The sequence below is a fragment of the Diceros bicornis genome, chromosome 18 (assembly GCF_020826845.1).
Source record: "Diceros bicornis minor isolate mBicDic1 chromosome 18, mDicBic1.mat.cur, whole genome shotgun sequence".
NCBI classification, from domain to species: Eukaryota; Metazoa; Chordata; class Mammalia; order Perissodactyla; family Rhinocerotidae; genus Diceros; species Diceros bicornis.
In genome coordinates this window covers 2,660,744-2,674,896 of record NC_080757.1, presented here as the reverse complement: position 1 = coordinate 2,674,896, position 14,153 = coordinate 2,660,744, and the positions used below count along the sequence as shown (strand labels likewise).

The following is a 14,153-nucleotide window of genomic DNA, read 5'->3' as shown; positions in this document are numbered from 1 at the left end:
GAGATTATTAAGGTAAAATGTAAATAAAACTAGATTTGGAATTGTATACTGAAGTTAGCCATAATCGCTATAATTCATTCTAAATATTCAAAGCCTAGTAATTATTTATTCTACCACTGTCTTATGGCAAAACAAACAAAACAAAAACAGAACTTACTAATATTTATGGCTAGAGCATTATATCCCTTTTGGTTTTTTTTCCTTAATTGGAAATAACCATTTCGATCAACCATTACAATGAATCCATTCAAAAAATCAATACATCTGACAGATGAATGGATAAACAAAATGTGGTAAAAACATACAATGGGACATTATCAGGCCTAAAAAAGAAGGAGATTCTGATGTGCCACAACATGAATGAACCTTGAGGACATCATGTCAAGTGAAATAAGCCATACAAAAAGACAAATATCATATGATTCCACTTACATGAGGTATCTAAAATAGCCAAATTCACAGAAACAGAAAGTAGAATGGTGGTTACCAGGGGCTGGGGGGAGGAGGAAAAGGGGAGTTATTGTTTAATGGGTACAGAGTTTCAGTTTTGCAAGACGAAAAAAGTTCTGGAGATCTATTTCACAACAACGTGAATATACTTAACACTACTGACAATTAAAATCTATATACTTAAAAACAGTTAAGATGGTAAATTTTATGTGTTTTTTACCACAATTTTTTAAAAAATCAAGTACTGAGTAAAGAAGAGAAGAAATGTCTCTAAAGGTCTTTGTTTTTCAACTTTACTTTTCTTACTCACATTGAAAACTTACCATTGGTGGGATAACAGCAGCTCGATGCTGAAGCTGTGGCAGGTCCAGTGGATTTGGTTTTATTGGGGATGAGACCAGTATAGATCCAGTGGGGTTTAACAATGAAGGCTTTGAGTCCATAGGAAACATTCTGCAATTGGCAATAAAAAAATAAATTAATACATATTTATTTAAGACTTAGACAATCACCATAATTCCTTCTGAGTTAATATGTACATACACACATGTATCACATTAACCTTACAAGATACTTGAACAGTAAGGAAAAGGGAATCTATAGTGCTAATTTTCCAGGTAAAGAAAACTAATACTTATTTATGGGTTGAAATTTACCTGAATTTAATCATCAGCATTTAAACAACGAAACAGTCTGAGCAAATGCCATTATAAAATGGTAGGTCCTAATTTACCACTAACATAGATTACAAACTACTTACCTGTTACAGGATGTTTTGCTAGGATCACAAAGTATACTTTAAAACATTTGAATAAACCACCACCATTTTAAAATTGAGAATTTCACCCAAAATTCCAGACTCCCAGTTTCTCATGAAAAATGGAAAGAAATGACAACACAGAACCAGCATTCCCACATAGCAACAACATGCTGAACTTATAGCAGCTGCCTTTTCAAATGGGCAACTGCTCCGACATTCACCATAGTCTCTGCCATCTTACACTCCAACTGCTTCACTCGTTTTCAGTACCTATACTTGAGTTTAGGACACCCAGTGTATGAAGGGACAAAATTATACACTAGTGCCATACCTTATGGGCTTGATCATACTTCCCAATGTGGTCAGTTACTGGGGGAAGATGAACATTTTAAAAGGTATAAATTAATAAGAAAATTAGAATGTATAAAAGAAAATAATTTACATTTTACATAAAGAATAAAGATGATATTAAATATGCAGAAAATTGTGTTATTTTGATAGTTTGTAAGTGATGTAGACTTTAGAGTGTTATTCAGAGACCACCATATATTTATAAGCAATTTCTGAGTTTCAAGACTACTGTCATGATCATCTCTTAGGATGCTCCTCCTTCAAGATTACTGTCATCCTGATTTTTCCTTCATTTATAAATATAGTTATCAAAACCAACAGTGTAAAACACAGATAACCCTTATTTTAGATGAGACGTTTCATTAAAGAATGCTTAAAAAGGAACTACACAGCTTGAATCCATTTATGTTTACTCCAGTAAAAGTCTGAGACAATTAAAATCTACATTATTGTGAGATGAGGGGAAAAGAGTGCTGAATGGTTGAATTTTCTGGAAAACCAATGGTTGAGTAGGACTTCTATTTTATTTCAATTCTTGTTGATGAAAATTCTAGTATTTACTATATAAAAATCTCTTTGGAGAAACCATCACTATAATGTTTGATATTGTCAGTCTAGTATCAAATCTCATCCTAGAGTAGGTAAGACATAAAACCCACTGGACATGGACTGAAAGCACAGTGACACCAGGCACACCATGAAAGCTGAGCCTTGAACAGAATTCAGCTGTCTGCTGAGTGGCTTACTTGCCTCTTTCTTATTAAAAAAGGTCCGGGTCGGGGAGTGGGGTGGGACACGGACAGGACGACAAGACAGGGTTGAACTGGGTTTCTGATGAAATGACGTTTTCGTCTAATTCATTTCTAGAATTTGCACCAATCCAACATTCTACTGTGATTCTAGGTGATTCCATTTCTTTCAAGGAAAAGGAAACACCCAGGAAATTAAATATATTAAATAAAGTAGTATCTATTCCTATAAAATGTATATCTTTTTACTGTAATTTTTATAAAAACCATAAAGATATAATACATTTTATATTATTAATTTAATGACTAAAAGTACTTGTAAATTAATTTGTATTATACCTAATATTTTAAATTACAAAAATAAATAATCTAAAATTTTAACTGATATAAAAAAGTGATTACAATTACTATTAACTTGTATTTAAATTATGCTTTCTAAAATATTTTCAGAACACTTAACGTGTTTCTCCTCTCAGCATTTTCTTACACCTAATACACAGGTACAGTAGGCCTTGCTTTGGGGCCGTTTGGTCTTAGATCAAATAAAGCTAGAGCCGAGGCCTCTTGCCTCGACCTTCACCACCGCATCATACTGCTTCCATCACCAGAACAGCAGTCATCTGTGGTTTAGTTCACAACTTTAAATCCCCCTTTCTGCTATTATATAGAATGTACGTAACAACTGATACAGAAAAAAATTATAATCTTTTTCGTTAAAGAACAATGATTACACAATTGTCCTTGGTTATTTAACAGATGAACAGCACCACAACCCAATATTAAAAGCATACAGACTACCTTTAACTTCCCAATATTATACAGGAGTAATTTCTGTAGCCAGCACCATTCTGTGATTGACTCAGCAACCAAGAGAGCAAAGAATAGAATAATATTTAAGGAAAAAGTCTCACCTCTGCCTCTCCGGCTCTCCATCCACATCTTCATCGGCACTGCAGGTGGCACTGGAATCATTGTCCGACTGGGGCTCAGGCCTTTGGGCATTTATTTGCTGAGCCACCACCAAATCTTCATCTCTAGGCTCTGTCTTCTCACTGGCTCCCTCCAGGTCTCTTTCTTTGGTATCACCTTCAACTTTAGATGAATTGTTTTCTGGTACCCTCATTTCAACATCTACAGAATCTGCTTTGGTAGTTGTGGGGAGATCAAGAACAGAAGTCACTTCACCACTGTGCTCCTGATGTTCGACATCCATTGGCTCTGCTGTCTCAACAGTGATGCTGTCATTCGCCTGGCTCTCCACACTTTCATTTTCAGCTGCTTTTGTACTTGGAACTGCTGAGGAGGGAGATGCACTGGGTGCAGTATCAGTGGTAGACTCGAGCTCAGCCACAGGTTCAGTGTTTCCTCGAGAAGTCGCATTTTCAGTGCTATCTTCGCTGGGCTTGACAGCTTCAACTGGTGAAGGAGAAGGAGCACTTTCTGTATCAGAACTATTTTCAGCACCTTAAAGATAATGATACAGCATAAAAATCTGATAATTAACATTTCAGATTCAGGTGGTGACAGAAGCCATGCTTGAAAGCAGTTGTTTAGGATGAATTATAATCCTTTGATGACCTCATTGAAGTATCATAGACATTAGGAAAGCTCAAATTTTCTATAGAGTCTGAAAGAAAAAGACCAAAATATCTTGGCCTTCTGAAATTGAAAGCATAAAAGCTTTTAATGTCTAAAAATAATTTATACGAAATTTAAAAAAAGAAGAAAGATGGAAAAACAAAAACCATTCCCATAAATGGTAACATTCTGGTTTATTTCTACCAGCCTGTTTCTATGCTTTTCTTTTTACCCAGGAGAGCTGACACCCTAGAACAGTACTGTTCAATAGGAACATAATGCAAGTTACATCTGAAATTTTAATTTTTCTGTGGTCATATTAAAAAAGTAAAAAGAGATAGGTAAAATTAACTTTAAGATATTTTACTTTTTTTGGTACTAAGTCTTTAAAAGGTGGTTATATTTTACATTTTTAGCATATCTCAATTTGGACTAGTCACATTTCAAGAGCTCAACAGCCACATGTGTCTAGTGACACCACATTGGACAGCAAAGTTCTAGAATAACATTATATAGATTTTTAATTTGATGTTGTAACACTGGTCTTTCCCTATAATGTTTGTATCATTTTACCAATATACTTTTAATGCTTTGATATCTTGACCTAGATATCTCAAAGGAATCACAAATTCAATATGTACAACACTAGACTTGTACTCAACACTCCCAAATCAGGTTCTTTTCTAGCATTTACTATCCAAGTAAACAAAGCAGAAACCCAGGAGTCATCTTTTAAATCCTCCTCTCATTTATCCCCATATCCTGCCTAGGCAAGCCTCATAGATTTTCTCTCTAAAAATACCCCTTGAATCCATCCACTTCTGTTCAACTTCACACCTGCCACTCTAGTCCCAGAACGACTCTTCTCACCTTTCATCTCACACCATTCTCTATAACAATGCCAGAGTGAGCTTTTTACAAGTCAAATCTTACCAAACTCACTCACACTCTCTCCTTCCCCTCACCCCACCAGTCCTTTCCTCCCTCTTAACCCATTTCAAGGAACTTCATAACTCTTAGGATAAAGTTCCAAAATTCTGAGTATGGCCTTGTTACAAGGCCCAGGCTGGTGGACCCCTGCCAGCCCTTCCAGCTTTACCTTGCACCCTGTATTCTCTCTGTATTCCATCATCACTGGCCTTCTTTCAGTTTTGTGAATGCCCCATGCGTCTTCTACCACAGACTTCATACACGCCATTCACTCTTACTGAAAGGCTCTTTTACCTACTTTTCCTTTGGATATTAGATCAAATATCACATGCTTAAAAAAACTCTCTCTCGTTTCCTTAACAAAGTTAAATTTTGCTACTATGGCTCTTATAGCACATGTACTGCTTACAGTTACAACTTTACATTTATTCATAATTATTTGATTCCTGGCTGTTGCTTCCACTAGGCTGTGAACACCGTAAGGGCAGGCAGCATATATTTTGCTTATCATGTAAGTCCTAGTGACAAGCAATGCGCCTGTACACAGTAGACTCAAATATGTGCTGAAGTGTAAAGTGACTGAATGGTTGTGAAGATGTCTTAAATTTACTTCACTTTTCCTCTATTACTGGATCCTTGGGCTACTTCCAATTTGGCACTGTTATAAATAGCATACAAAGATGTTCACTGCAGCATTAAGTTTTTAGATTATTTTCTTAAAATAGACTATGAGACAACATAAAAATTTAAATCTCCCTAAAATTAATATATGCACCTTCAATGAGAATCCCAATGGTTTATAAGAAAAATTTCTTAAAGGATAAACCAATTTGCAGTTTATATGAAAGAATAAGTCCCTGAGAAAATCCAAGAAAATTATGAAAAGTACTAGAGTGAGAGAGATTTATCTCTCCAGATATTTAAAGTTACTGTAAAGCCAATGTATTACAACATCTTTGGAAATGCCACAGTGATAGACAAAATCAATAAGTGGTAGAGAAGATAATGTCTAGGAATAGATCCTAAAGTACATGGGAAATTAATAACTATAAAAGGTGATATTTTAAATCATTGGGTAAAGGATGATTTATTTAATAAACTAGCTCTCTCAGAGTTGGCTCTTTGGAAGAAAAACGTGGACCCTATCTTACACTACATAGAAAAATGATTTCAAATGGAATAAAGATTTTAAAACTTTTAGAAGATAATTTAGGACAAGATATGTATAACCTCAAGAGGTATGCAGAAATATCTTAAGCAAAATAGGAAACTCTGAAGCTATAAATATATCATTTACATAGAAAACAATAAAATAAAAACTTAAATGACCATATGGGAAAAATATTTTTAATGCATAACATAATATTTTAAAAGTCTACAAATTCATTCTTTCATTCATTCAAATATATACTAAAGGCCTACTGTGAGGGGGGTTGGTTGAGGTACTGGTGACATAATAAAAAAACCACGCTCTAAAGGAGCTGACATTCTAGTGTGAAATACACAATGAACAATAAATACAGGATTTAACAGGTGGTAATAAGTGCAGCAAATAAATAACAAAACTGGAGAACCCGTGAGTAGGGGGTATTATGGAGGTAAGGTGATGTTTGCACAGAGGCCTGAAGGAAATGAGAGAATGAGCCACGGGCACATCTTGGGGAAGAGGACTCCAGGTAGAGGGATCAGCCAGTGCAAAAGCCCCTGCAGTGGGGTTGCTTTGCTGGGGAATAGCAAAGAGGACAGTGTGGTTAGAACGGAGTGAGCAATCACCTCACACCTGTTAGAATGGCTATTATCAAAAAGACAGGAAATAAGTGTTGAAGAGAATGTGGAGAAAAGGGAACCCTTGTGCACTGTTGCTGGGAATGTAAAGTGGTACAGCCATTATGGAAAATAGGATGGAGGTTCCTCAAAAAATTATAAATAGAACTACCATACGACCCAGCAATTCTACTTCTGGGTATTTATCCGAAGGAAACAAAAACACTACCTGGAAAAGATATGTGCAACCCCATATTCATTGCAGCATTATTTACAATAGTCAAGACACAGAAGCAACCTAAGTGTCCACCGATGGATGAATGGATATGGAAACTGTGGGATGTATGTGTGTGTAGGGAGGGATGTGTGTATAAAAAATGAATATATACAAAAAATGAAGTATTATTCAGTCATAAAAAAAGAAGGAAATCTTGCCATTTGCAACAACATGGATAGACCCTGGGGACATTATGCTAAGAGAAATAAGTCAGACAGAGAAGGACAAATACTATATGATCTCAGTTATATGTGGAATCTAAAACAACAACAAAAAACCAAACACAGAGATACAGAGAACAGACTGGTGGTTGCTAGAGGTAGGAGGTGGCAAGTGGGCCAAACGAGTGAAAGAGGTCAAAAGGTACAACAATCCAGTTATAAAATAAGTAAGTCCTGGGGATGTAACGTACAGCATGGTGACTATGATTAATAATACTGTATTGCATAATTGAAAGCTGCTAAAGAGTAGATCTTAAATATTCTCATCACAAGACAAAAAAGTGTAACTGTGTGTGATGTAGGATGTTAACTAGACTTATTGTGGTGACCATTTTGCAAAATACACAAATATTACGTTGTTCATCTGAAACCAATACAATGTTATATGTCAATTATATCTCAGTTAACAACAACAACAACAACAAAAAGAACAGAGTGAGCAAGCAGAAAAGTGGTTGGCAAAAAGGTGACAGAGATATAAGCGTCAGTACCTATAGTGCTTCATGAGTCACAGTAAGGCTTCGGGCTTTTATTCTGAATAAGATATGAAACTATCACAGAATTTAGAGTAGAGGAGAAACATGATCTGTTTTATATTTTATAAGGTTCACTCTGGCTGTTGCGTGGAGGGAAAAAAAATATAATAGAACAAATAGCAGCAGGCAGACCAATCAAGAGGCAACTGTAATAGAGATGACAGTGGCTCAGAACCAGGGTAGCAGCAATGGAGGTAGGGAGACGTGAGGAGATTCTAGATAGCGCATTGAAAGAAAAGTTGATAACATTTGCTGATGGACCACATGTGGGGTAGGAGAGAGAATTACAAAAGTATCACTTACTGACCCAGGGAAAGACTGGAGGGAAAATTAGGTTGTGGTGGTAGGTAAACAAAAGTTTGCTTTGGATGTTAAGTCTGCAATGGCCCTTAAGCATCCAAATGGAAATGCTAAGTATGCAGTTAGAGATATGAGCCTGGAGTTCAAATGAGAGTTCAAGTCTCAAAAATAAAAAGCAAAACAAAAGACAGACAAACAAAAACTCAGAACAGTACCTCACATATAGTAAGGTCTTAATATATGGTAGCAATTACTGATAGTGACAGATGCTACCAAAATGTTGAAAGGCTAACAGAAAGCCTGACTTCATCTTCATTTCTATTCATATAAAGATGGAAAGCCCCAAATTCAAGAGCAAATTAACTATTCATTTATCTTCAAAATACTGGAAGACATGTTAGTGATTATGCAGCAGATGACATTAGTTGACATAAGCACTTTTTCAATTATTTTCTTCCTCCAAGCCACAAAAGAGTAACAATATTTCCAAGGCATAATGAATGCTTCACCAAGCACCAGCCAAAAATGAGTCTCTTTTTTTTTCTTTTCCCTAAAAAAAAAAAAACCTCAAAGAATGATTTAGAACAAGAAAACAAAAGCAAATCCAAATTTTGGTAAAGTTCCAGTCTCTCTGATTTAACTCTTCTAACTGTGAAAGATATTCACACTGTCAGACGTGTGTTTTAAGAGAATAGGCAAAGGGACTCTTCCCTTCAGCAGGTGTCTTCGTTCTCCCGTGGGCAAGAGCCTTGCCACACAATAAACAGTGATCTTGAGTGTCTCCTTAAATTTAGCAATCAGCATGAAATCATAGGTCATGTAAACTGCATTGTACTGTCTTTTTCTCTGACACTTTCCAAATGAAGTTGAGTCAAAATTGTGGGAGATCCCACAATTCTAGTGGCAAGTTCACTTCCTATTAATAGGAAACTATTCCAGATGTCATAACACAACCACACGTATGAAAGGGCATGATGTGACCACGCCACCCAACACTTGATCAGAAACATTAGTATTATTAGCATCTTTCTTTTTGGTGAGGAAGATTCACCCTGAGCTAATACCTGTTGCCAATCTTCCTCTTTTTTTTGCTTGAGGAAGATTCACCCTGAGCTAACATCTGTGCCCATCTTCCTCTGTTTTGTATGTGGGTCGCTGCTTCACCATGGCTAATGAGTGGTGTAGGTCTACACCTGGGATCCAAACCCATGAACCTGGGCTACCAAAGTGGAGCGCGCCATATTTAACCACTATGCCATAGGGCCAGCCACAGAAACATTATTTTGATACCTCATTTAACCTTAATTATCTTAATAACCTTATTTATAACCTTATTTAATAACTTTATTTGAAAAAGCTTCACACTAAGACAAAGTAACAGGAAGAAAACAGAAGGACAAAAGTCACTTTTTAGTGTTTGGTTTTTGAGAATCTGTTAGCCCATGCACAGATAGGCTTCTCTATTCTGAAATAAACATATTAATGATAATTAGGCTTGGGCTTTGTTATGGACTGAATTGTGTCTCCCCAAAAATTCATATGTTGAAGCCCTAATCCCCAATGTGACTGTATTTGAAGACAATGCCTTTTAGAAGGTAATTAAGGTTAAATGAGGTCATAAGGATGGGCCCTAATCCAATAGGATTGGTGTCCTTATAAGAAGAGAAAGAGACACCAGGAGCACATGTGCACAGAAGGAAGGCCATGTGAGGACAAAACGAGAAGGTGACCCTCTGCAAGCCAGAAAGAAAGGTTCACCAGAAACCAACCCAGTCGGCACCTTGATCTTGGACTTTCAGCCTCCAGAACTGTGAGAAAATAAATTTCTGTTGTTTAGGCCACCCAGCCTGTGATATTCTCTTATGGCAGCCCAAGCAGACTAATACAGGCTTCATGTACATTTATAACCCAAGGATTACTAGCTACCAGCCACAACCTATTAAAGTTAACAAACTCTGATAACTTCTTTAAAAGTACCATAAACACACCATCCTGGCTTTGATTGTTTGCAGCATTCTTATATTACCCAGGGTGAGTTTGCTCCTATATTCTCTTTACTCTTGTAACACTGGCCTCATTTTTCACAAAATTTCACAGAAAAAAAAGTTTACTTATTGTTCAAAGCCAAAATACATTTCAAGACAAATTTTAAGTTTAAAAGCCAACAACAACAACTTGTAGAAAAAAAATAAAACAAAATTTAGTATTTCTAAAACTCCTGGAAGGTGTAGAACTTCCTAAGCTCAAAATATAAGAGCCTACAAAGGAAAATATAAACAGCTCTAAGTACATACAAAGTTTAAACTCTGGTAATTTAATTAACGATAAAACCAAAAGTGATTGAGATGGAAAAAATATTTGCATATACAAAACATGAAGATGTTTAAGATATAATACATAAAGAGCTACTAAAATCATGGTGAAAATCCCCACTTCAGAAGTAGTCAATTTACAAAAGAAATCCACAGAAGCTTTAATAGTAATGTAAATTAAAATAAATTAGGTACCTCTTTTGTCTTTAGGAAAAACTCAAGAAAATATTTACTTTTTCAGGAAGTTGTCATTAATTTGTTCAAGTGACAAAAAGGATTTTATTTCTTTTCTTAAGTTCCTTGGGTTAACCTTTGTTTCTGCTGGGGCTTCTAGGCTCATTAATTCTTTTTACATGAAAATATAAATATGACATATGTTAAGTCTTTTTAAAAACTGAAATAAATCAAACTCAATGTTTTATAAAGAGGGAAATGTAACTGACGAAACCAAATGAATAAATGTAGCAACGACATAGATGCACAGACATATTACTGATGTTGGCACTTAGTGTCTGAAGCAAGACTGCCATTTTCAAGATCTTGTGGTTGTAGAACCTGGTCCCTCTTGGGTGCTACATAAATAAACATTTGTTGATTGAATGAATAAACACATTGTGTTCAAGTTTCAAGTCTCTGCCATGAAAACACTGATATACTATTTCTTTAATGAAGCAATTCCTAAATAGTCAAATGACCTAGCTAAAAGTTACATATTTGGGATAGCAGAAGTCACGACTAAATTTAAAATTTTGAGATACCTTCACTGTCTTCTGGATTTTCTTCTTCATTGGAAGCTTCAATATCTTCATCCTCCTGAGCAGAAACAGTGGAAGCTACACTTTCACATTGAGACACATCTCGCTCTTCACGAGGCTTTCGTGACGTCTAAAGGAGTAAAAAATATTATTTATGATTTAAATAACTAAAAGGAAAGAAACAAACCTTTTTATATCTGAAATAACATAGAACACTGATACTCACACACGTACTAAACAGGAAGGCTGTGTGCTTAATGACTGTTCTGGTTAAAGTGCAGTTATCTCTAGGTAACCACTAACTGACCCTTTTGTGTAGATGGATCGCTTTCACCAAACTGATCAAAAGTTACATCTAAACCATTTTTGAACTACTCACCAAATATACACATACATTTACAAATAGCCAAAAGTCACAAATCTCCTGCTCTTCTCTCCCTCCAAATAATGTTTTTTCTAATAAAAATAACATATACATTTATTTTCTAAAAAAATAACCTGCGTTAGAATGTAAAAAACACAGAAAATTATTTTAAGAAAAAACAATAATTGCTCATAATTCCACCAGCTAGAGATTCTAATTATACTGGTACATTTCCTTTCAGTCTTTTATATGTGTACACATGTATATAAATGTTTATGTAAATATGTAAACAAAACCAGGAAGGGCCTATGTAGTCACATATCCTACCTTTTTTTAACCTAATATAACCATGAACTGAACATACTCCTACATTATAAATTCTTCTAGATTATTATCTTTACTAATGATTCCATAAAAACACTCTGTACCAATATATACTTAAAATTCTCCTTTTTAAAGGCATTTAGATAATTTTCGACTTTTGACATTGTTAATAGTGCTGCAATAACCTTCCTTCGCTAGCATTAAGAATTACGTGATTTCTGGGGGCCAGCCCGGTGGCACAAGTGGTTAAGTGTGTGTGCTCCGCTGCGGCGGCCCGGGGTTCACCGGTTCGGATCCTGGGTGCACACTGACGCACCGCTTGTTAAGCCATGCTGTGGCGGCATTCCATATAGAGTAGAGGAAGATGGGCACGGATGTTAGCCCAGGGCCAGTCTTCCTCAGCAAAAAAGAGGAGGATTGGCATTGGATGTTAGCTCAGGGCTGGTCTTCCTCACCAAAAAAAAAAAAAAGAACTATGTGATTTCATAGGCAACAACTCATCATTGGTATTACTGAATTTCTTTTACTATCAATGAGGACAAATTCCTTTTTTTAAAAAAAATAGGATTTTCCTTTCTGCAAACTATGTCTTTACATAAAATTGCTCATTCTTCTACTGGGATCACATATCTGTAAGAGTATGTTTGTATACATTTAAATGTAAGACATTAACCATTTATTATATTTATAATCTTATGTTGCTATATAAAAGACTTAAGGTCTCCTGTCTGTGCAGACCCAAGGGTCGCAGCCCTTGGCAGGTCTCTGTTCAACGCCTCTTAGAGCCCCTATTTCACCAGACTTCAGCTGTCAGCCTCTCATAGGGAGACTCCTCATAGTGAGGAAAATAAATTATTACTACCCCAACTGCTAAAAATTAGCAATATTCTTATTCTTTTACTTATTTTTTCTTAGTCTTATTATCTTTAGTTTATGATATGAATATGCTATTTAGGATCCAACCTGAAGCATTAATTAAATCAAAAGAAAAAAGAATCATTTTCCAATGTCAGAGTCATAGAACTAGGTGAAATTCTGAAGGGTAAAAAAATCCATCCCTATGTTCCTAGCAGGAATGCAACGGAAGAATCCTCTGCCCACAGTTTTTAAAAAGCTTTCAGAAGAGCCCATGAATGCTATATTTTTAAGCATCAAATAATAGCTATTATATAGATTTTTCCAGTTCCAACCCATATCCCTCCTTTGCCAATATTTACCCACTCTATTTGGTACTTTCACTGACGACTACAGAAGAGACAACGTCTTACCACTACTATGCACAATGCTGTCTTCACAGTCAACAATCTACTGCATCTCTAAGCAGTTTCTTCACTATATGATAGTTCTCATTAATTTTAAAAAATTTTTATTCATTTAAACTAAAAAAACAGTATTCATTAATTTTTAATGTAATAATTCAAATATATAGAAATGTAACACCTATATATCTTCCAGTGTTTTAACAGATATTACATATTTTGTCATGTTTTCTTGAGAACCTTTTAAAAATGATAAAACACTCTAGATAAACAATTGAAGCCTGCTGCCCCTATTATTTCAATTGTAATTAAAATGATTTTAAAGACGTTTGTGATGGTTAATTTGTATGTGTCAACTTAGCTGGGCCACAGTACCCAGATATTTGGTCAAACATTATCCTGGATGTTTCTGTACCGTGTTTTCTGGATGAGATTAACAATTAAATCAGTGGACTTCTGAGTAAAGCTGATTACCCTCCATAATTTTGGATGCGGCAAGCCTCATCCAATCAATTGAAGGCCTTAATAGAACTCCCATTGACGGCTCCCTGCCGCCACCCCCAACACACAGTCGAGCAAGAAGGAAATCTGCCAGCAGGCTGCCTTTGGACTCCAAGTGCAACTCTTCCCTGAGTCTCCAGCCTGTGTCTGTCTGTCCGTCTCACTTTAGGTGGTATTTGGTGAAGTCAAGGCTCTCTTGTCAGTAGTCTTGATTGTTCTTATTTTCTTTCCTTTATGTTTTGCTTGCTGCAGCACATTTTTAACTCTCGCAATCTTATTTTTAACCTAAAAGCTCTTTCATATATAACTTTTAAATCAGTCAATGTTACACTTCATATACTCTTATTTGTAAGCTCAAATCTTAGTAAGTTTAAATATTTTCCCTTTTATTACCCATTCTATCATTCTTGAATGATTCTGAACCTTTTTGGTCTAAGGATACAACACTCTTAAGAAGTACAAAAGACCCTTAAGAGTTTTTCTTCACGAGTTATATACATACATAGATAGATAGATAGATAGATAGATAGATAATTTACCGTAATAGAAATGAAAACTGAGAAACATTTAAATTATTTACTAATTCATTTAAAAATAACAATAAACCCATTACATATCAATATATAGAAGATATTTTTTAATAAAAAATAACTACTTTCCAAAACAAAAAAATAACAGTGAAATAGTAGCATTGTTTTGTTTTTGTAAATCTCTTTAATGTC

At 35.3% G+C, this 14,153-nt stretch overlaps 1 protein-coding gene across 13 annotated transcripts in view; it reads right to left on the bottom strand.

The window, feature by feature from the left end:
- The window catches only part of NCOR1 (nuclear receptor corepressor 1), a 156,360-nt gene that overhangs the window by 51,041 nt on the left and 91,166 nt on the right, over window positions 1–14,153 (bottom strand). For 11 of the 13 annotated variants that reach the window (XM_058559592.1, XM_058559591.1, XM_058559602.1 and 8 more), the window contains 3 exons: window positions 10,987–11,113; window positions 3,222–3,774; window positions 774–903 (listed from right to left, as the gene is read on the bottom strand). In XM_058559592.1, coding sequence (XP_058415575.1) covers window positions 774–903; window positions 3,222–3,774; window positions 10,987–11,113 — 810 coding nt within the window. The remainder of the gene's footprint in view (window positions 1–773; window positions 904–3,221; window positions 3,775–10,986; window positions 11,114–14,153) is intronic. The other 2 variants (XM_058559599.1, XM_058559604.1) reach the window with 1 other exon arrangement.